This window comes from Aotus nancymaae, unplaced genomic scaffold (assembly GCF_030222135.1).
Source record: "Aotus nancymaae isolate 86718 unplaced genomic scaffold, 86718_ANA_hifiasm-v0.15.2.pri h1tg000007l, whole genome shotgun sequence".
Classification (NCBI taxonomy): domain Eukaryota; kingdom Metazoa; phylum Chordata; class Mammalia; order Primates; family Aotidae; genus Aotus; species Aotus nancymaae.
Genome location: NW_026988418.1, coordinates 60,545,629 through 60,568,628, shown reverse-complemented (window position 1 = coordinate 60,568,628; position 23,000 = coordinate 60,545,629). Strand labels below are relative to the sequence as shown.

Here is a 23,000-nt window from a genome sequence, read left to right as displayed (position 1 = left end):
TAAGGGTTGGTTGTAGAAAGAAGAGACCACAAAAAGAAAGGTGAAATGAAAGGGGAGGAAGGAGAACCAGGAAAAATTGTATCACAGAGACTATTGGAGAAAAGCATTCTGAAACTGAGTCACAGGGTTAAATGCTGTGAGACTTCATGAGAGGGAAGAAAGCAGTCTGTAGGCTTTGGCAGTTAGAAGGTTGGTGATGACTGTTGACTCAGTTCAGGTCCTCCAAGAAGATACTCAGACAAGATTAGACATGCAAGACATTTATTGGGATAAAACCTGCGAATGATAAAGGGGAAAGAGCAGGAGTATGGAAAGAATGCCTTCAGATCATGATGGGATGCAGGTTTGACACTTGTGAGAGGTGAGAGGGGGAAAAAAGCCACAGAGAGTAGTCTGAGAACATCTTAGGCAAATGGTGAGTTCCCCAACAAAGATTGCCCAGTATAGTCCTGTTGCTGTGGTTTGAATGTGTCCCCCAAAACTTCACACGTTGGAAACTTAATTCCCAATGCAATGGTGTTGGGAGGTGGGGCCTAATAAGAGGTGATTGGGTCATGAGGCCAGAGTCTTTATGAATGGGTTCATGTCATTACTGTGGGAGTGGGTTGTTACAAAGTGAGTCTGGCCTGTGGTGCCTTTCCCTCTGTCTCTTGGGCTCTTCTGCCTCATGCTCTTTTGCAGTGAGATGACTCACCAGATGCCAGTGTTACGTTCTTAGACTTCCCAGCCTCCAGAACTGTAAGCCAAATAAAGTTTTATTGTTTATAAATTACCCAGTCTGTGGTATTCTGTTACAGTAGCAGAAATGGACTAAAACAATTGCATATAACAAAGTTGGCCCAATTTTAGTATCTCACTGTGTTGTCATTGATTCTGGGATGGGCAGGGTGGGTACTCAACATGACCTCATGTTTACAAATAAAGAGATATGGCAACTGTAAGCTGTCAGCCAGCTGTGCTCCATGAGGCAGGTTCAAGAGCATCTTCTCCCACCTCCATGGCCACCACAGTTGGAGAAGTTTGAGAAGATTCATGGGAATGGAGCTTTGATGGTTCTGACTTGAGTGAATGGGAGGTGAAGTGGAGACTCTTCTTCCCTAATGATGTTGTCAGACAGAGAACAGAAGGAGAAAACACAATGATAGAGGAAAACTCGGGTCAAGGGAGCATATTTATAGGATTTGGGGAGCAAAGCAAAAGTAGATGGTGGGGAAACAAATGTAAAGAAAGTGGAAACTAACGGGTAGAAAAAGTCTCCAGTTCTGGAGGACATGGGAGGAGGTGGAAGCAAGACCCAGGTGAAGAGAGAGGGGAGAGCTTTTTCCTTTGAATCAGGAGTGGTGGAGGGGAGAAGGATGCAGACAGAGGTACTCTGAAATGGGGGAGTAAGTTTGGGGTATTCAAATCCTGCATTATTTTTTAGATTCTGGATTTATTGAGTAAATGAGTGAATATAAAGTGGCAAACATGTGGTTATGTCTAGAAAAAACTTTGTAGGTTTAAGTAATGGGGCAGAGTACAGAACAAATATTAAGTCTTTACCACCACATTAAAAATGAGAAGATCTTAAGAGAGGGATTTTTCTTTTTGGGAATTCCACCTGATGCAGGTTAAAAATATAATTGATTTTACTATGAAGAGTTTCTAAAAATGCATATATTCTAACATTTTATTTATTTATTTATTTATTTGAGACAGAGTTTTTGCTCTGTTGTCCAGGCTGGAGTGCAATGGTGCGATCTCAGCTCACTGCAACTTCTGCCTTCTGGGTTCAAGTGATTCTCTTGTCTCAGCCTCCCAAGTAGCTGGGATTACAGGTGTCCACCACCACATCTGGCTAATTTTTGTATTTTTAGTAGAGACAGGGTTTCAGCGTGTTGGCCAGGCTGGTCTCGAATTCTTGACCTCAGATGATACACCCACCTTGGCCTCCCAAAGTGCTAGGATTACAGACATGAGCCACCATGCCCAGTCTATTCTAACATTTAATGCTTTTAAAATAATCCACAGTTTATCTATTTTTATTTTCTCATACAATTTAAAGTGAATTTTATTATTGGTTTAATCAAGAACCAATTTCTTGATTAAAATTCAGGGCTTACTACTGCATATGGGGAAGCAGGCAACTTTATATGTAGTTGGTGTAAGTGTAAGATTTTAGCTTTTCTGAAAATAAATTTGGCAATATATTTATCAAAAACCCTGAAGAATGTGCTTATCCAACAATTTTATTTTTATGACTTTCTTAAGAAAATTTTTATGTAAGTAATCAAAAATGTACTTCAAGAATAAAGTAGCTAAACCTTTATAATAATCAAAAAGTAAGAAAAACCCACACGTCGACCATAAGATTGAATAAAGTATGGTATAACCATAAAATAAAATGCCATACAATAAAATGATATAGATTAATACATATTAACATGAAAAACATTCACAAAATTTTATTAGTGAATATTACAATGATGTATATTTGTAATAAAAAAAGTATTAATTTACATATCACTGTAGTTTATACTCATTCTTTCTGAGTAGTGTGATGATGGTGATTTTTACTTTTTTCTTTGGGCTTATTTACATTTTCTACTATGAACAAGTATTATTTCTATCATAAGGAAACAAACTGAATTTAAAGCAAAACAAAAACAAAAATCTCAATCATATCATCATCTGCAGCCTTCAAGGAAAATGCCCAGAAATTCCCTCTAATGGGAAAATCTACCTTCTCATTCTTTTTCTCTAAGCATGCTTTTCTTCAGGCACCAGTATATAAGATAAACTAGCCTCATTTAATTCTATCTTTGTTTTAGTTTTTAGCAAAAATATTGTTTTCTATGTCTTTTAAAATGATTGGTGTGTGAATATTTCAACTATATGATGGGCCACATCAGTTGGAGCTAATCTAGGGACTTAACCATTGTTTATGACATTATTTTAGTGGAAAACATTCTAAGATCCAAATGTCAAATTTACAAAGGTACTTTTTAAATAGGAGATTTCTTGTAGGTCATGGAGTTGGAGGTAGCGGAGGCTCTGTGGGAAGCAGATGATGCTGTACAGGAATGAACTGTACACAGATTACTGTGCCTGGATCCTTATTGTCCAGAAAGCCCTTGCCTCCATTCCACTATAGCAGGTCTCCCTCCCTGCTGTGAAACTTGCTGGGGCCCCCACCTCTTTCCAACCTGTGCTTCATCCCACGTTCCTCAATGCCTCAATGCCCACGGTAATTTGTGGTTCAGAAGACAGCATACCAAAGGGTTCTGTGGGACTGAGGGTGACAGTCAGTTAATTGCCAGCTCAATTTTTTTGTTACATTGCTTCAGTGGGAGCAGTTCTGAGTCCATTACAACTTCCAGTTTAGGAATAGAACTGAAACATAGTTGCCAGCAGCAACCATAGGTTTTATCATCCTGTTAGAGGTATATAACAATTCCTTTATACCTAAGGCATGCATTTTGGTTTGGAGCATAACCAAACCTGTGGAATGGTGAGGAATCTTATGGTACTTTACTGCATTCAGTCTCATTTTCCTGTCAGTAATAATTTCCCATACATGCCTAAAAATAAAGAAGTCAAATTTATAAGACACATCCTTTTCCGTGAGACAAACTGACTTTATTTCCTGTCTCTGGAATGGAACTGAAATTCAGCAATTTGCTGTAAATAAAACAAGTTGTACTTCAGCGGTGTACTATGTTCTGTTAGAGGAGACAGGGAGGCACACCATGGGGTCCCTGCAATAAAAACAGTGATACAAACTGTTCTAAGTTGTTTCTTGTTGATGTTGTGTTTTTACTATTTATTAACTTACTTAATTTCACAATGGTCTTTTGAAGAACTATTATTGCTTTCATGTTACAGTTGAAAAACTTCAGGTATAGAGAGGTTGACTTGCTCAAGGTCATACAACTAATAAGTATGTGGCATTCAAGCCAAGGTATTCTGGCTCCAGAGTGGGGAGCCTGTAATAAGCACTGTGTTATACACCATCTATTGTGTAGACTGCAATGAACATGATTGTGTCTGTAAGAATACCGGGATCTGGACTAGACATGAGGATGTGATCTGGTGATTTGCAGTTTCAAACATGGCTGTGGAAGTAGATTGGTGAAGTGAAGTGGTTTTTATGCTTTCACTTATGAAATATTTTTTAAACTAAATCTTTTCTTCCCCCCACCAGAGACAGGATCTCACTCTGTGGGTCAAGCTGGAATGCAGTGGTAGTGGTGCCATCATAGCTTACTGCAGCCTCAAACTCCTGGGCTCAAGTGATCCTCCTGCCTCAGTTTCCTGAATAGCTAGGTCTACAACAGGTGTGGCACTAGCTAAGTTTTAAAACATTGTAGAGACAGGGTCTTGCTATGTTGCCCAGGTTGTTCTTCAACTCCTGGCCTCAAGTGATCCTCCCACCTTAGCCTCTCAAAGTGCTGAGATTCCAAGTGTGAGCCATCATGTCCAGCCTCAAACTAAATCTTGAATGAAACCTGAAAATGAAAATGATGAACGTGGAATTAATCTGGCGTGAAACTTGTTGGGAACTCCCACTTCTTCTCAACATGCTCTTCACCCTACCTCCTCCTCCTTCCTTGAAGTTGGGGGACAAGGGAGGAGGAGCAGAACCATAGCCATTCAGCCTCTCTTCGGTCTCCTTTATACTCCAAAGGCTTTGAGCAGCATGGTTTAAAAACTACTAATGGCCAGGCATGGTGGCTCACGCCTGTAATCCCAACACTTTGGAAGGCCAAGGGAAGCAGATTGCTTCAACTCAGAAGTTCGAGACCACCCTAGACAACATGGCAAAACCCCATCTCTATAAAAAGTACAAAAAAAGCCAGATGTGGTGGTGCACCAGTAGTCCCAGCTAACCAGGAAGCTCACATGAGAGGATTGCTTGAGGATCCTGGGAGGTGGAGGTTGCAGTGAGCTGAGATGGAGTCACTGAACTCCAGCCTGGACAACAGAGCCAGATCCTGTCTCAAAGCAAAACGAAACAAAACAAAACAACAACAGAACTACTAGTGAATCAAAAAGAGCGGATTCTGGAAAACAGGAGACCCGGGTTTGAATTTTAGATAAAATCAATACATTTTTAGGAGATTCAGTTTTCTCATCAGTAAAATGGAGATGATTCCTACTTGATATGGTTGTGAAGGATTAAATAAGGTATGCAAAAGCATGAAGCAATATATAAATACTAGTTTCTGTTTTTTGTTTCGAGACAGGGTCTCACTGTCACTGGTGTGCAGTGACACAATTTCAGCTCACCACAATCTCTGCCTCCCAGGCTCGAGATTCTCCTACCTCAGCCTCCCTAGTAGCTGGAATTAGAGGCATGCACCACCACGTCTGGCTAATTTTTTGTACTTTTAGTAAAGATGGGGTTTCACCATGTTGGCCAGGCTTGTCTCAAACTCCTGACCTCAAATGATTCACCTGCCTTGGCCTCCCAAATTGTTGGGATTACAGGCGTGAGCCACTGCGACCGGCCTGGTTTGTTTCTACATAGCCTTGCTTTGAAAAGGAGAGGCCCAAGTGGCAATGCGATGTGAGACAGTATATGCTGCATCCTGGTAGCCAAGAGGACTTGCAGAAAAATCAGGGAAGGTGACCATGGGCAGTGTCCAGAGGTCAGCAGCCAGAACACTGAAGTTAAACAAGTTATGTCAGAGTAAACACTGTCCTTCAACTTTGAAACAATCACCAAATTGCTATTAAGAAATTTTGTTTTAGAGGTTTCTGGGGAGACCCAGTAGAGTATAAAAAATTCATAAGGAACCAGTATCTGTCAGAATCACTGCTGTATGCCCAGAGCAGTACAGGGACTAGGTACGTAAATAAATTAGGAAGGAAAGTCATAAGGAAAATGTACCAAACTATTGTAACAAAAACATTTTGTGAGTGCTTGTGGCTATGCCTTACCGGGGATCCAAATACAGTTCTCTTAGAGTAACACAGGCCTTGGTAATTTCATTCATATGCCATGCTAGTTTCATTTTGGACTTTAATAGTAAATGTCAAACTCCTCAACTCACAGGCAAAACAAGCATAAGATCTCTTGATCTAACTTTCAACATGTCTTTACACTCCATACCATTGATTTACAAAAATATTCCTATCAGGAATGTTGGGTCTCAGTTGTAAATGTGAATTGATTTACAAGAAAATATTTGAAAATCATGTGCAAGTTTTCTTTCAGACTTAATTATAATACACACATTTCAAGGTCCTACGAAAGTATCAATAGCGCCAATTGTACCATGTCTGTAGAATCCATTCTGAAAGATTGCTTTTCATAACCTGGGTATTTCAGGCTGCTGCAAATAAAGGAGACTGCTAGTAGACAACTACTAGCTACACCACATCCTCCCGTATCAGGCACGTAGCTGCCTCTATCTTTAGAAACGTTTAATAGCACTGTAAGTCACAATACTGCAGGTGCTACCCATTTTTACTTCATATGGCTTCTACAAGTTGATGGTAATCTGAATTTATAGTAGTTAAGAGACTAAGTTCATTCCTCCCCTCCATTCCCCACTTCCACTCCCGAAACACCAGTAGTTTATAATAGACTATTTTGGTGCAACTGTGAAGTAAATAATGTGGTAGAATACAACTGCAAATAATGGTCAACTCAAGTCTAGGTTCATGAATCTGAACCCTCTTATGGTCGTTTTGCCACTGGAAAGAGTATTTATATCTATTTTGTATGTTCCTGAAATTCCAGCTTTCTATTAAGGTGAAGGGCCACATTTCACTGCCCAGTGAATTTTAAAAGCATTACAAAGCACACCCTTCCTTTTTGGAAACTGGACATTTGGAAACTCTGTGCTCTTGAGTCATGGAGCTGGACATCCTCAGGCAGTTTTGCAAAATGATCACTAGCAAGGCCTCTTGGCCCCTTCTCATGTATTTATGGATATCAAATAACTCATGCAACTATGTTGGCCTTTCAATGACCTTGAGTATTGCTTATGAGAACAGAAACCTTATAGCACAGAGATGCACAGATGTCCCTTCATATTCCAAATAAACAAGCTTTGTTAGGTACCTTCTCATCATTTGTTTCTGTAGCTTTATTTTGCTGAACAGAACAGGAGTTCTCATCAGAAAACATCCTTTCCTCTTTTCAATTAGAGGATCAAATATTAGAACAAATTTTTGTAAAATGTATAAGAAACAGAATTATGGACTTTGTATCTTTCTCTCTCAAACTATTACCTAGACCTCTTATGAGGTGATAGTTTGAAAGATACAAAGTTCATAATTCTGTTTTTCATATACATTTTACAATTAAAATATTTATACTTTCTAGTCGTTCTAACTAGAAAAAATACTGTCATTTAAAATTGGTTTTCCCAAGCATACTTCAGCCACATGTTAATGATCTTCCCTGCCTCCTTTTTAAGAAAAAAAAGTGAAAACAAACTTTGATAAGTCTTTGGTAGAGTAAACCAAGGTCTTCAAAATTATAATATTCCAGTTAATTGAAAATGCCTAGATATGATATTATTCTTTTTAAAATCTCCTTAAGGTTGGGCAATCAGATATATCCTAATTCAACTCTCTGATTTTGCAAGTGAAGTAAAATTATATATAAGATTTTGGGCCAGTAAGTAAAATTATATTGGGCCTCAAGTTCTCTAGTTCTTAGCATCAGTGCTCTTCCAACTACAGCAAGATTGCTAGATTGTTCAGTAATGCAAAAACAAGACAAGAGCTTCAATGGCATCTTAATATATGCATATCCGACAAATATCTATGAAATCACCCCCAAGGTAATACTTTAAAGTAGGTTTTTATATATTTTATATGATAAAATGAGGAACTCAGATACTCCAACACTTCCAAATGTCACATCCAAAAGTTTGAAATTAATATTAGCATTCTATTAAGGTACTTCAGTGAAAATAAGAATTATGACTAAGCCAAGAACTTTCAGTTTTTATTTTTTTAAACATCATTTAACAAGAAAAACATTCAACCAAATTAAAAAGAATTAGATTGGATTAATTTACAATAAAATAATCAACTTAAAATATCAGCCCTTACATTTAGGGCCAAGGAGGCCAATGGTTTCTGTTTAAACAGCAGAATTGCACAATTATTTTTACTTATATTTAATGGCACACAAAAATAAAAGTTTTACCACTTCCACTGACACCCTCCATTCCCTCCAAAGTAGAATTCATACAATTGCATCTTAGGTCAGAACTCAGGCTTTTAAAAATTATCTTGGCTGGGCACGGTGGCTCATGCCTGTAATCCCAGCACTTTGGGAGACCAAGGCGGGTGGATCACAAGGTCAGGAGTTCGAGACCAGCCTGACCAACACAGTGAAACCCCATCTCTACTAAAAATACAAAAATTAGCTGGGTGTGGTGGCACGTGCCTGTAATCCCAGCTATTCAGGAGGCTGAGGCAGGAGAATCGCTTGAACTCGGGAAGCAGAGGTTTCAGTGAGCTGAGATTGCGCCACTGCACTCCAGCCTGGGTGACAGAGCAAGACTCAGTCTCAAAAAAAAAATCATCTTACATTTTGAAATATAATACAACTACTCTGGTAACAAGAATACTTTTAAAACAATTCTTATAGAAAACAAATACCTTAGATAATTGTGTGGCACATTAGACTGCTCAAAGAAACAGCAAAGATGAAAAATAATGTACAAGAATTATAGTCCCTTGTTTATAGAAACCATCCAAATAAAATATTTTCCCTAATTTTCCTTGCTTCTTATAATTTATTAGCAGAGATGAATTACAAGAAGCAGAATGCACCATTTTTTGGTTCTTGGTTGTAGCTGCCAGCTTAGTTCATGACTATAAATATAAAGCAAATATGATTATGCTCACAAGTTCCGGAATGAGAAAAAAACGCAGATAGCTCTAAAATGTTTCTCTATCCTTGCTTTCAAGTCATGACAAAAAAATTCACAGCAGTTTAAAGGATGGTGAAAGACTAAACATAGGGCCCAATACAATAGAGATTCATTTTACCTATTACACTCCTATAGTAAAAACTGTAGTAAGTATGATATTATATTTAAGTAACATTCTGTAGTAGGCTGTTGGAGCAAATACAGCATTTAACAGGTTCATTTACAGACCAGGCATGGTAGCCTTTAGACAGAACATCTTATTTTCACACTCTTGAACATGTAACCTTTAAAAAAAACCAAAAGGAACAAGTAATTTATGACAGCTGGCCAGGCACTTAATTTGGGGAAAGAGAAGGATTTTGAGGTAAACTAGAATTATTTTCAGCAATCACAAACATGGCCTAAAAACTACTTTTTACACCACACTAAAGTTATTCAGCGTTTAAGTTTGTCACTCCTTTGTGCCAAAATTCACACCTAGGTCTAACTTTTTTTTTTTTTGACGAGTCTCACTTTGTCACCCAGGTTGGAGCGCAGTGGCGCAATCTCTGCTTACTGCAACCTCCACCTCCTGGGTTCAAGCGATTCTCCTGCCTCAGCCTCTCAAGTAGCTGGGACTATAGGCGCTGGCCACCGTGCCTGGCTAATTGTAACTTCTTAAGAAGCTATTCAAGGAACATACTCAAGTCTGAATTTTGGCCCCATTTAGAAACTTCTGTGCTTAGAACATACTTGAGAAAACTGTAAGTACATACATACAAAGGCTATTTATTGGCACAAGCGCCCAAGATGAGTAACTATCTTTCTCCTTAATTTGACATCAAATTTAACAGGTTTTTAAGAAAATAAATCAAACTGCCAGTCACAGAAAAACAACAACAACAAAAAAACTGAGGTGATAAGCCTCAGGAAAATTAGAGTAACACTGCCCCAGAAGGAGCAGAAACAGAAAAGCAGAATTTCCATTTACAAATGACAGTACTGTGAAAGCTCCCAGAATTAGCAGTAAGGAGCACAACTCTCCAGGTAAGTTATATTCTGAGCACAGAATATGTTTCTTCTTTTTTGAATTTCAAGGTAATATGACATTTGCTTAATAAACGAAAATTCATAATATAGAAGATGGAGGACCTCAATAAGCATTTAGATATTAGAAGACAGGAACAAAGTGGCCATTTTGGAATTAGTCTTTTATCGAAAGTTATCCAATCCTATTTTTCATGAGAATTACCAGGGTATTATCTACAAATGAAAATGGCAAACCTCCAAATCCTCATAACTATCAATTAATTATATCTTCCATTCCTGTCTCAACAATTTCAACTTCCTGTTTTGAACGAACTCATCAGCTCAGATTTATCAACATCTTATTTTAAACTGTTCAAAGAACATTATGAATAAAGAAAATTTAAAACATTTTTCAGCTGAGACGTCCTCATTCTCAAATGAGAATATTGGTTTAATTTAGAGTTTCTACATGGCTAAAAGAAAAGAAAAAGGTTTAAATACATGATACCAAGTTTTCCAGTCACGGTAACGGGCTTGTGCTAACTGACCTCTTCTTTCCTTGCAGGGCTAACTGCAGGCATCCAGCAAAATTACTAGCTGGAGTTACTGCTGCAATGAGCAAACGTAGAAGAATTTCTTTCTCTGTGATGCTAACTGGATTTTTCAAGTTTTGAAACTATGACCCTGGTCCATTAGCACCATGCTTTACTCAACTGGAATAATCAAGCCCCTATTGCTGTGGGGGGAGGTGTAGAAGGTAGGGTGAGAAGGGGATTGAGGGCAATCATATGCATCATTAAGATACCATGATATACAGTGAAAGTGTAATTTGTTAATATACTATATTTGAGGTTTGAAAATCACTGGTCACAGTTATTAAATAACAATGCACCAAAGTTTTACAATATTTGAACACCTGCAAATGTAGAGCTTTCTGGTATGACCCAAATTTGAATACAAATAAAAGTTCATTGAATATTAGGCTTATCAGTAAGCTAGAGGAAACAAATACATTTTATAGGTAGTAACCTATGAAAAAAATGGAGATTAGGCAAAAATTAAGTGAAATTATTCATACGCTTTCAGTTTCATCTTTCTCTTGGGAAAGCCCCAAAACAGGCCTCTGGAAAACCAACTTTATACATCTACAAAATGGCATCTGCTCTCATATAGATATAGCTTTCCCTCAATGGTAGATAAGTCACAGACATATCTCAGACATTCATTTTCATGCATAAAGATTTTTGAGACATCTATTCCACTGAAATATTATAAAGGAAGTCTACAAACCACTTCTATAAAAAGGCACTTCACTGTGAAAGTTGGATTTAATTACATAAAAGCTGAGAAGACTAGGATAGACTCAAAATTCAGTATTCATTTTTGTATTTATGAATCTAGAGCAGATGCCAGTTTAGAGAATACAGCCGATAACATTAAAAACAAACTAAACAGTAATAATAACTATATTCTTGGCAAAACAGTAATTTATGACATTTCTCCAAAAATTAGCATAGTTCTAAGTTCAACAGTAAAAAGAAAAAAAAATCACCAGCAGTTGCTACCTTAGAGCTCAAGACACTGTTTTCAATAGAATTTCACGTTTGCAGTTTGGTTCTCTGTTTCAGACATGAACTGCTTTTCAGATGAAATGCCTGCGGTGGCAGAAGTGTGTTTGTGTTATAGGATAACCCAGGGCAGAAAAGTAACAGGGAGTAACAAGAGGTGCATTTCTCTGGTCAGACAGCCAAGTGAGGAGGTAGTTATTCTGAGAACTTCTCAAATAGAGAATATTGTACTAAACTACTGAGAGTTGGGGAAGTAGCAGGAGCTTCTCTGTGAGACTAAAGATAGCAACAGGAATACTTCTCCTCCAGGGAAGTCAGGACCAGGGTGTCAGTGCAGCTGAAATAAAAATGAAATTTGTGTAAGTGACACATTCAGAGTATAAGAAAAACAAGTATACAAAATTAACAGGAATGAGAATACATTTTCAAACTACCTTGAAAGTGGCTCTTTTCTGATAGAACTTTGAAAGTATCTGTAAGAAAAGACCACAAACCATGTCATTATTATCTAGCTTCAAAGTAGTGATCCTTCAAATTCCTGGTCATTGCCAGGAATAGGTAAGCCTACATTTCATAATGTCTTATAATTTCTAATGTTATCAAAAATATAAAGATACTTGTAGAATAATTAAATGTTTTAAATACTTTAGACCTCCATACTTTCAGAGTGCCATAAGGAAAATACGCAGAAGAGCATAGGCAGAAACTCAAATAACATACAGACAATAACACTAACACTCCTTCAAACTGCCCAAATACTAAGATTTATAAGTATGCCAAAAAACCATATGCTCACCTTGTTACATCACCACACATGGCAATCCCATACAACCCTGAGTCCCATCATCACTGCTGTTGAGTTTTTTCATTCGGTACTGGCGTATTTCTCTCACCAGTGTGTAAAAAGCATCTTCAACACCCTATTAAAGGAAAAAATGAAAAAAACAACAAAAAACAAAAAACAACGAGAGAGACTGCTCAACGGACACAATCCAAATTGTAAGCTCTCTCGCATTTGTACCTCCTCATGTGGACATAAGATTCCAATTACTAAATGAATAGCTGATAAAATAAAATATGGTGATTTAAGGAAGAGAACACTAAATTTCACATTCCTATTGAATCACATGAACAGGCTGATATAAAAATGGCACATTTTGTCAAATAAACACTCAGGCAAAGGAAAAGGGTAATGTGAAACATAAGGAACAGAACTACCAGATCTAAAGACTCCATTCAGGAGGCTTTAGCCCTAAACAGGGGCTGATGTTGACAGAGAAAGAACTAATGTTTATCAATATTTTCAGTCAAGGATCTTCACTAGAAATATTTGTGGATGTTAATGCAGGAGTAAACATGCCACGTTAGAATATTACTAAGTTCATTTTGGGTTTAAACAAGTGATAAGAAAAAGAACACTATTAAAAGATGCCTAACAACAGGCCAGGTGCTATAATCCCACATCTGCAATCCCAGCACTTTGGGAGCCCCAGGTGGGAAGACCACTTGAGGTCAGGAGTTCAAGACCAGCTTGGGCAACAGGGTAAAACCCCGTCTCCACTAAAAATACCAAAATTAGCCGGGCATGGTGGTATGCACCTGTAGTCCCAGCTACTTGGGAGGCTAAGGCAGGAGAATCGCTTGAACCCAAGACTCACCTAAAAAAATAAATAAAAATAAAATAAAATAAAATGCATAACTACAAAGAATATGAATGTGGATCACATCTCTGTCAGAGTTAATCAACTGATGTTCTCTGCCTAGAGCAAACCCTTGTACAAGTGCTGAATGCTATACCATACCTGTCTGGTCTTGGCTGAGGTTTCAATGAATGGAATCCCATAACTCTTGGCCAGTTCGTGGGCTTGTTTTGTATCAACTGTCCTTGTTGGCAAATCACACTTGTTTCCCACTAGCACCATAGGTACATCATCCGAGTCTTTTACTCGCTTAATTTGCTCCCTGTAAAAAGGAATATGTTATCAGAACATAAGAAAAACAAGATTAGTCTGGGAGAAGTGGCTCATTCCTGTAATCCCAGCACTTTGGGAGGCTGAGGAGGGCAGATGGCTTGAACCCAGGATTTGGAGACTAGCCTGGGCAACATGGCAAAATCCGGTCTCTACAAAAAATATAAAAATTAGCTGGGTGTGGTGGCACATGCCTGTGGTCCCAGCTAATTGGGAGACTGAGGTGGGAGGATCACCTGGGCCCAGAAAGGTCAAGGCTGCAGTGAGCCATGATTGTTCCACTGCACTCTAGCCTCAGCAGCAGGAAAAAAAGTAAGAAAAGAAAGTGAAGAAAAGAAAAGGAAAGAAAGAAAAGGAAAGAAAGGAAGGAAGACAGGAAGGAAGGCAGGCAGACAAGATTTCAGAAAGGGATGGCTAGAGCAAACTAGCAAATTTTATGTAGCCCTATTAACTTCTAATATTTTCACTTTTTCCTACCACTTAAGAGAAGACGTTGTATACTAAGGAGACTGCTTGAGACTTGATGCAGCAGCCATCAGGAAGCCATAAGTACAAGTTCACCTTCTACTGGGAGTAGATGGGTATTTTATCCTGATACATGCCCTAGTTAGGCTCCTGGATTCTCCCAAAGCACTAGGCTCTGGATTTAATTGGCAGCTAGAAATCATCCCTTAAATTAAGGTTTAAAGTATAAAAAGTAAAGCTCACTGCTGCTAAATAACTAGGCGTGACAGTATTTAATGGAAGACAGTCTATCACTTTTTAAGACGGGTGGTGCTCAAATATTTTCCTCGAACAAATTGTAGATGAAGCTGGGCATGGTGACTCCTGCCTATAGTCTTAGCACTTTGGGAGGTTGAGGTGGGCGGATCGCTTGACCTAGGAGTCTGAGACCAACGTGGGCAACATGGTGAAACCTTGCTTCTACAAAAATTAGCTGGGTATGGTGGCATGTGTGCCCGTGGTCCCAGCTACTCGGGAAACTGAAGTGGAAGGATCCCTTGATCCCTGAGAGTGTCATACCACTGCACTCCAGCTTGGGCAACAGAGTAAGACTCTGTCTCAAAAAAACTAAAACAAGCTGGGCGCGGTGGTTCACGCCTGTAATCCCAGCACTCTGGGAGGCTGAGGCAGGGGGACCACCTGAGGTTAGGAGTTCGAGACCAGCCTGGCCAACATGGTGAAACCCCATCTCTACAAAAATACAAAAAAAAAAAAAAAAAAAAAAAAAATTAGCCAGGCATGATGGTGGACACCTGTAATTCCAGCTCCTCGGGAGGCTGGGGCAGGAGAATCTCTTGAACCCGGGAGGTGGAGGTTATGGTGAGCTACTGCACTCCAGCCTGGGCAAGAGCAAAACTCCATTTCAAAAAAAAAAAACTAAAACAAAACACTGTAGTTGGAAGTCCAAGCTATAAAATAGAAAATACAAGAACTGCTCTAGTAAAGGGAGGCTGAAGCATCTAGAACTCCTGACTGACAGCACTCCCTTTGATGACATGTAAGACACACAGCGGGGAAACTATTGGTTTAGATTGTCTTGACCAACATGATCCAACAGAACTTTCTGTGATAATGGAAATGGTCTATATCCGTACTGTTCAACATGGTAGCCACTAGTAGCTACTGAGCATTTGGTGGTTAAGAAACTAATTTTAAAATTTTACTTAATCTTAATTAACTGTAAATAACCACTTACTGCACAGTACTGTTCTACACTCTACTCCTGGATTACCCACTAAGTCCAGGATCTGAACTGCAGTCCATTTGCTATTTGCGAAACTGTGCTTGATGGCAGTAGCCTACATTAACAGATAAGACAGCCTTAAGTACCTGGACCATGCCACTGTTAGGTTACTACTGATTTTTACATTAAACAAGCCTCTTTGAGGATCCATAGGAAAATTTCCTTCTAGTAGCAGTATAATTCTGCTTCTTCTGAGCAACTGACTGCTTTCAGCATACAGATACTGAGTCTTTCAGCTGGCTACTTCCCTTTTCACAACAGTGACCAAATTTGTAGTCCATCTTTAGAAAGTCATTGGACCTTCATGCACAATCATAGAATATACTCACTCCTAAATCTGTTTTATTTCCTTTACCCTTGTTTTTTGTCTCACTTAAGCCTATTTTTCATTAATTTTATCTTGCTTTACTATATGCATTTTAATAAGATGTTTTAAATACTCTTTGGTTTAAGGTAAGGCACATAGAAAAATGAATGCCTTGTAAAAAAAAAGAAAAATGACTTCTAGAAATTCAACAAACATTATTAGATGCATGCCAACTGGGGGAATTTTATTAAGTAGTACTATTACTTTCAGACAGAAAAGATGAGAAGTACAACAGGTTAGGAAAAGAACACTTGAATTCAGTTTTGGACCAATCTGCATTTGAAAGCAGACATCTTCACATGGATGGAAAAAGAGCCAGGACTCAAGCCTTTAGGCAGAACATTTAAGTAGCATTTACTGTGTGCCAGGTACTATTCTGAGTGATCTGCATATTTATTAAAACTCTAATCTTCACAACAACTCTATAAGGTAGGTATTATTATCTCCATATTACAGGTAAGGAAAGCCACATAGCCCCAAAGTCACATCGCTAATAAATAGAGCTAGGCTTCAATCCAGGTAGAGTTGCTATTCTTAACCATTATATTATTCTGTTCAAGAACACTGTGCTAAGAAAAAGGAGCTTTGGGTTTTTGGTCCTGGCTCTGCTACTAGTAACAATCCTGACTCCAAAACCTAACAAACCATCTTCTGAGCTATTTCTGATTCTGTAAAGTAAGAATATTGTACTAGAATGTTTATGGTCCAATCTAGCTTTGAGACTTTATGGTTCTATAGACAAAGTCTGTCTTTATGTTCCTTTGCTTTGGTTTCATTTTTAGGTATTCGCATTTTGTTTTTTCTGATCATCATCTTTTTTTTTTTTTTTTTTTTTTTGGAGACAGGGTCTTCCTCTGTTGGCTAGGCTGGAGTGATGATGCCTCAACCTCCTGAGCTCACATGATCCTCCCACCTCTGCCTCCTGAGTAGCTGCCACCATGTCTGACTAGTTCTTTTAATTTTTATTTGTGTAGAGGACAGGGTCTTGCTCTGTTGCCCAGGCTGGTTTCCAACTCCTGGTCTCAAAGTGATTCTTCCACCTTGGCCTCCCAAAGTACTGACATTCCATGTGTGAGCCACTGTGCCTGGCCCATCTTTTCCATTACATACTGAAAGATGTTTCTTGGAGATGTTTTCCTCTCTGAAATTCCTTTGTAATCTCTAATTACAACAACTATAGTTCCGAACCATTCCTAGTAGCAAGCTTCACTTATTAATAAACATTATAGGAAGAGTATATTATGTAAAATAAATTCCAGTATTAACTTTCAGTAATTACTCCAGATTCTCAATGTCAAACAACCTAAAACCAACTCTTGCCATAATTAAAAAGCTCCATCTTCTCTAGTGTGGTATCCTCATTTCCCTATAAAGCTTTGCAACACAAAGATCATCTTTTCAGAGAAAATAATGCTCCTAGTACCTGTAGAGGTTAATATCCGCAAATGACTTGCTATTATTGATTGCAAATACACAGAGGAAGCCTTCGCCTGTCCTCATGTATTGGTCTCTCATGGCACTGTACTCTTCTTGTCCAGCTGTATCCAGTATGTCCAACAGACAGGTTTCACCATCTATTACCACCTGTTTTCTGTAAGAATCCTGGGGGTGTGGAGAGTAAGGGGCAGGTGGGGAAGGAGATTCAATATTTATTTAAAAACCACAAGGAATGCAATGTATTTGCCAAGGTTAAATACGTTTCTAACTATTCAAGCCCATTTCTGCCTATCTGGTTTGTCCCTCAAATTGCTATTATATGATCACAAACAAAAAGTATCCAATGTCTCCCTAGGTAAAACAACAACAACAACGACAAAACCATCAAATTCTATATGCCTGAAGAAAAGAAATATAGTTACTCTGTTCCTGTAAAAGATTTAAAAAAAACAAGGTAACTCAAATGACAACTCTACTGCAGCCAGGAGGCTACAGATTAAGAACCTAGTGTATTTCACTAAGCAATGAACTGGACTGTTTTATTTGTGCTGTTTAAGAAATCTAAACAAAACCTCTACCAATTAGAACCTGGCCCTATATACATTATTTGTGTTTATGACTAAATATACAAATACCTTTTGTTTCAGAGAAGGTTATAACACCAAATATTATTTTTTTCTCATGCAGATGTACCTTTGGGAAATATTCCTGGATCAAATTCTTAAAGGTTACAAACAAAGTATAGTTATAATTAATTTCTCAGGAAGACAGACATGAATAGATCATATAAAAAAATTTTCATTTTGGTTTTAAGGCAACAGGCCTTTTATTTGTATTTTAATAATGTCATCACACTTGGAGAATTCTGGAGTATTAGAAGTGCTCTATACTGTTATCTGGGTGGTGGCTACATGAGTATATAAAAATGCAAAAAGCACTGGGCTGTAGACCTAAGATTTATGTATTTTACTTATGTAAATTGCCCAATAAATAAAACAGAAAATATTTTTAAAAGTTATTAAAATATTAAATATTTAATATAAAATGTTAAAGCTGTTAAGCCTGAAATAAAAATTTTGCAAAGGATTAGCAACCAATTTTTTTATAGTGGCTATATTAGAGTTAGTTTGCATCAATTAAACACTAGCAGCCAGATGGTAGGGAGGCCCAGTGTTAATTAAAATAATCTCTAAAGTTAGACATTTCTAAACTGAACAAAATGACAAAACCCTTTATTTAAACAGCCTTAGATGCCACTTACTGAAGACAATTTGTACCATGAACTCTCACAGTAACAACAGAATACCGAAGTACTATTACATGGTCCTTTACCATTCATAAATAACTTAAATATACTATTTAATTTTCCATAACATCCCTGTGTGGTAGATAGGACAAGTTTATAGTAATTTAATACATGACGAAAATGAGGCTGAGAGAGATTCATTTGCTTAATAACATACAAGTAAATTAACTGGAAACAGAGACCCAAATCCTAGGCATAAAGACTAAAAATCTCAAGTTCTTGTGACTCCAATCATCTGGTCTCAGCTGCTTCAACTAGCTAATAAATAAAAATTGAAGAACATTCAGATCTCTGAATCCTTTATCTCCATCCTATTATCTCCTATACAGACAGTGTCGCTACTATGGCCTGTGTTTCTCATGTAATAGAGATGTCATATACGAAGAAACTTATGAATGAACTCAACAATGAATTTGCAATAGTTTACATAACTCTTAAAAACTGGAAACGTTTTAGAAACTTCAGCAGCTAATAAAAATGAACTGTTCTCTATAAACACGGAAAGCTTATTGTATATCTGAATGTAGTACCCAAAACAACTTTTTACTTTCTCTCCTTTTATTCTTTTAATAAAGAATATGGGTAAAGATCTGATAAGTGAGAGACAGGGTCAGGTCAGCGGGCTACCACTGGGCCTCACCTCTATGGTGGGATCATATTCATCTACAAAGTGGTTCTGGATTAGCTGGATTGTCAGTGCGCTTTTCCCAACACCACCTGCTCCAACCACCACCAGTTTGTACTCAGTCATTTCACACCAGCAAGAACCTGTTGGAAACCAGCAATCAGGGTTAATTGACGAGCCACAGTTACAGTACTTTAAAGCTTTCATCAATGGAAACGAAAACCTGAGCGTGACCTTCCATTTGGTTCTTAAAGTGATTCGAGAACACAAAAACACCAAACTAATTAACGTCGGCCTCACATTTCTGGAGTACAGTCTTCTAGCAACCCCCACCCTTGGCTATTTTTCAACAGTCCTTGGGCCCCGCCCTCAGCCTAAGCAATGGAAATCCCCCTTCCTATTACTCCTTTAAGCCTTTTCAGCTCTAGCGGGCAGCCTACAGGCCGTAACTCCTTTTCATTTTCCCTTCCGTCTCCAAAGATCTCCCCACGTAGGCACCAAATGGAAGGACCCCCGCCCAAGGCCTTTGTCTCCAGCTGGTAGATTCTGCTCAATTCCTGGCATCAGTGAAACGCCTGAACATTCCACAACTCAAAGCCGAACACTATGCATGCGAGAACCTTACCTCAAGCTCTACTGCCTCTGCTTTGGACAGATTTAGGACCACAGCTGGGAAAAACGTTGGAGACCCCGGAACCGCCATGAACAGCCCCCACCAGGGAGCGGTACTTCCGGCCCCGCCCGCTACGTAATCAGTCAGCGCCCTAGGCGCCTGAGTCCCCGCCCTGGCCACGTGGGCCTCCGAACCAGGAGTCACGCGGCAGGCCGCACCCAGACCCGCCCCTCCCACACGGGACGTTTCAATAATGAAAGCGCTAGGTGCTAGTGTCTCAAAAATCAGTAAAACTTTATTCGCTTCCATTCTTTCGCGATTAACAGAAAACTGGAGAAAGCAAAAATGTTTTGTGTTTACAAAGATAAACGGCCTCTTTACCCAGAGATCAAAACCTCAAACGACAAGGGAGAAGATAAAAGAGCCCTCCCCCACATCCCCTGAGCTGACCCTTGTCGTCTTAGACAAAGCCTTCAGTCCACTGGCCAGGGACCCTGTATATGGCCAATTCAAGAAGAGGGCCAAGAAATCAGACCCATCTATTCCCGTGATAAAAAGTTGAACAGAAGCTACACCAAGGGTCAAGTGTCTGTATGTCACAGGACACAGTAACCAGGCGGCTACTTATAAAAAAAAAAACAAGATTCATTTCAGGCACAACTTTTTTATTTTTTTTGTTTTGTTTTTAAATCAGTAAAAGAAACTGGGTCCTAGAAGCTGCAGTGATCTAAGCAGCAGCAAGTTTGTGCATTCATTTTTTTTTGTTTTTGTTTAAATATGTTTAAATTATCACACTGCTGGCACTCCTCATTTGCATGAAATTCTGCACCATACTTACTTATTGTAGTAAAGTTACCCCTCATCCCAGGAAACAAAAAACTACTCTGGAAGATAATTTTCACTGAAATATAACCAAACTTCTTTAAGTGGATTGTGACAAGATTATAAATGATATGAAAAATAACATTTCAAAATTTGGCCATTAACTTTAAGAAATGGTTTGCCTATACAAATTTCTGTAATTTTTAAAAGATAATATATTCTACCCTCATATGGTCCTCAGAATTAAAGCATAATGAACAGGAAGGAAAAGGAAAAGAATGCAACTGAGTGCTAAGGCAGAACATCTTGCCAGAAGTAATTAATGAAGGTAGAGTATAAAATGAATATCAAGTGCAGAATTTCATAGGGCCAACAAGATATAACAGTCTATATTTTTCACTTACACAGGCGAAGTGGATTTTGCAATTAACAGTTGCGTTAAATGCACCAAATAAAGCTCCTAAAATTGATACTATAAGGCGCCACCTTAAGTTTTCCAGGCTGCAACTGTGCATTATTTTAAAATGGTTTTCTTAAATTTATTTTTTTTTAAACATAACACGAGGAAGGTGTTAAAACTGGTGTAATAGCTCAACAGAATAAGTATTCCAGATTTCGGGAGGGATGAAGAGGGAGATATTCAGAACCCTTCACCAGATTCCCCCCAACTTGATCATAGTGGATTAATGATGTGCTTTGTGGATGTGGTTAGTCAATGACACCAGCTTGACGAATCTTTCTTTCTGCACCAAACCCCTGTTGGGGGGAAAAAAAAATCCGGCAGTTAATGATTGGAGTGCACAACAATCACGGTACATTCACTATTCCCAAATGAAACTACAAAAGCATTATTTTTAATCAACTTATGCACTACTAATTCTTTCCTTGAGAAAATCCATAGTAAGCCCTTCTGACCCATTACCTAAACTATCTTCAAAGTATCAAGAAAAGAAAATGGGCTTCTTACTGTAAGCAATCATTAGGTTAGGGGCTGAAACAATGTGTAGAAAGTCCTGAACTAGTTATAAACAATATGGAAGTCTCCTTGCTTAAGTTTCCTGACCTATTATTTAAATAGAACCACATATTATATGTTGGTCTATCATTTGGCCTCCCCCAAGCCTTGTATGGGCTCATACCATTGAATTATCTGGTCCCCTTGGCTGACGAAGAACCATTAGGCGAGGAGCACTGGCATCATCCAGGGTGATGTTCTTCAAGCGATTGACCAACCGATCAGGTCGAGGAGCTGCAACAGCCTTGGGGCCCTCACTGTAATGAAGTCAAAAGACGAGAAGAAACCACACTTGGTGGGCAGATAGCAAGCACTTGCAAAGGAGTGTGTTTTCTATCTAACTGCCCAAATGACTCACTTTTAATGACAGGACTCTCACCTCATCTACCTAGCTGGAAAGACAAGACAGACAAGTTTGTTTATATATTATTTTCCCTAACTCCATGTTCCAACTTAATAGGAATGGAAGGAATCATTTGCAGACCCTAGACTTGAATGGAATCGGACTGACCAGTTCCACAGATGCATAAAAAAACAAGGTAGCAGACGTGGTAGCTAATACCTGCAATCCCAGCACTTTGAGAGGGCAGGGTAGGAGGAACACCTGAGCCCAGAAGTTTGACACCAGCCTGGGCAAAATAGTGGGACCATGTCTCTACAAAAAATAAAATTGGCTGGGTGTGGTGGCACATGCTTGTAGTCCCAGCTATTTGGGAAGCTGACATGGGAGAATTGCTTAGGCCCAGGGGGTTGAGGTTGCAATGAGTCGTGATGGTGCCACTGCACTCCAACCTGGTTAACAGAGTGAGACTGTCTCTGGAGTGGGCGGTGGGGGGGGTGGGGGGGCTGATGAAGCAAAGTGGCATTATGAGTCAGGACGGTTAAACTATTAGAATTTTAAGCACTATATAACCAGAAATGACTTAATGGAAGAAAAGGAATTCGGAAAAAAATCTTAAAAACATGTACTATAAAATCTTTTTATATTAGACTAGAAGTAGGAAGTATCAAGAAATAAAAAGTGGCAGAAGAGGGGGAAAAACAAGGCACAGAAAAGTAAAGTAATGTGACGAACAGAGACTACAGAAGTTGAGATACTCCAGGGTAGTTATCAAACCACAATAACAAAACTCACCAGACTCGCCAAACATTACAGGCGCTGCACTTGCCAGTGCGCTGATTAAGAATCACTGAGAACTCCACCTCATCTCCTGCCTGTAGCTCAATGCCATCCTGAACTTCTTTCACATGAAAAAAGAGCTTCTTGCTATCTCCTACTTCATAGTTAATGAAGCCAAACTGGAAAAAAAAAGAAAGGAAGTAGCTAAAAAAGAGAAGACATGCCACACCTCACTCTGAATGAGGCACAATGCCTGTCCCTATTATCTTAAGGATGTATAAAACATGGTATTAACGTTGATACTGCAATCCAGCTGCTTGTGGTAAAACTTGTCAGCGAAGAAATGTATCTTTGAAATCAGTGCCATTTATCATAAACTTGACCCAAACAAATAAAAGTTCCTTCATATATTATGAACTAAGCTTTTTGAATTAAGCAAACTCATCAGGAAGCTGTTACTTCAACACATACATTGTTTTGATCCCTTCTAGAATTAAGCTGGGTTACAGTATTCTATGAA

At 38.6% G+C, this 23,000-nt stretch overlaps 2 protein-coding genes across 9 annotated transcripts in view; both read right to left on the bottom strand.

Annotated features, from left to right (window-relative positions):
• Positions 1–7,924: 7,924 nt before the first annotated feature.
• NRAS (NRAS proto-oncogene, GTPase) lies at positions 7,925–19,636 on the bottom strand. 2 transcript variants are annotated; one of them, XM_012466653.3, is made up of 7 exons: positions 19,536–19,636; positions 18,926–19,053; positions 16,966–17,144; positions 13,261–13,420; positions 12,255–12,378; positions 11,893–11,931; positions 7,925–11,795 (listed from the first exon to the last, which is right to left on the bottom strand). In XM_012466653.3, the coding sequence occupies exons 2-5, from the start codon at positions 19,034–19,036 to the stop codon at positions 12,259–12,261; spliced, it is 570 nt and encodes a 189-aa protein (XP_012322076.1). In that variant the 5' UTR covers positions 19,037–19,053; positions 19,536–19,636; the 3' UTR covers positions 7,925–11,795; positions 11,893–11,931; positions 12,255–12,258. The 2 variants fall into 2 exon arrangements, with proteins under 2 accessions (XP_012322076.1, XP_012322075.1); XM_012466652.3 differs by lacking the exon at positions 19,536–19,636 and having other exon boundaries at positions 18,926–19,525.
• A 157-nt stretch (positions 19,637–19,793) lies between these two features.
• The window catches only part of CSDE1 (cold shock domain containing E1), a 40,434-nt gene continuing 37,227 nt past the window's right edge, over positions 19,794–23,000 (bottom strand). For all 7 annotated transcript variants that reach the window (XM_012466644.3, XM_012466645.3, XM_012466646.3 and 4 more), the window contains 3 exons: positions 22,496–22,659; positions 21,485–21,617; positions 19,794–21,101 (listed from right to left, as the gene is read on the bottom strand). In XM_012466644.3, coding sequence (XP_012322067.2) covers positions 21,054–21,101; positions 21,485–21,617; positions 22,496–22,659 — 345 coding nt within the window. In that variant the 3' untranslated portion in view covers positions 19,794–21,053. The remainder of the gene's footprint in view (positions 21,102–21,484; positions 21,618–22,495; positions 22,660–23,000) is intronic.

Coding starts and splice junctions, on each gene's coding strand:
- NRAS (XM_012466652.3), bottom strand. CDS start 19,117: ATGAAAGCTTTAAAGTACTGTAACTGTGGCTCGTCAATTAACCCTGAT. Junction 17,145..18,925: donor AATATGATCCCACCATAGAG/GTGAGGCCCAGT, acceptor CCACACCCCCAG/GATTCTTACAGAAAACAGGT. Junction 12,379..13,260: donor CCTCAGCCAAGACCAGACAG/GTATGGTATAGC, acceptor TTCCTTTAATAG/GGTGTTGAAGATGCTTTTTA.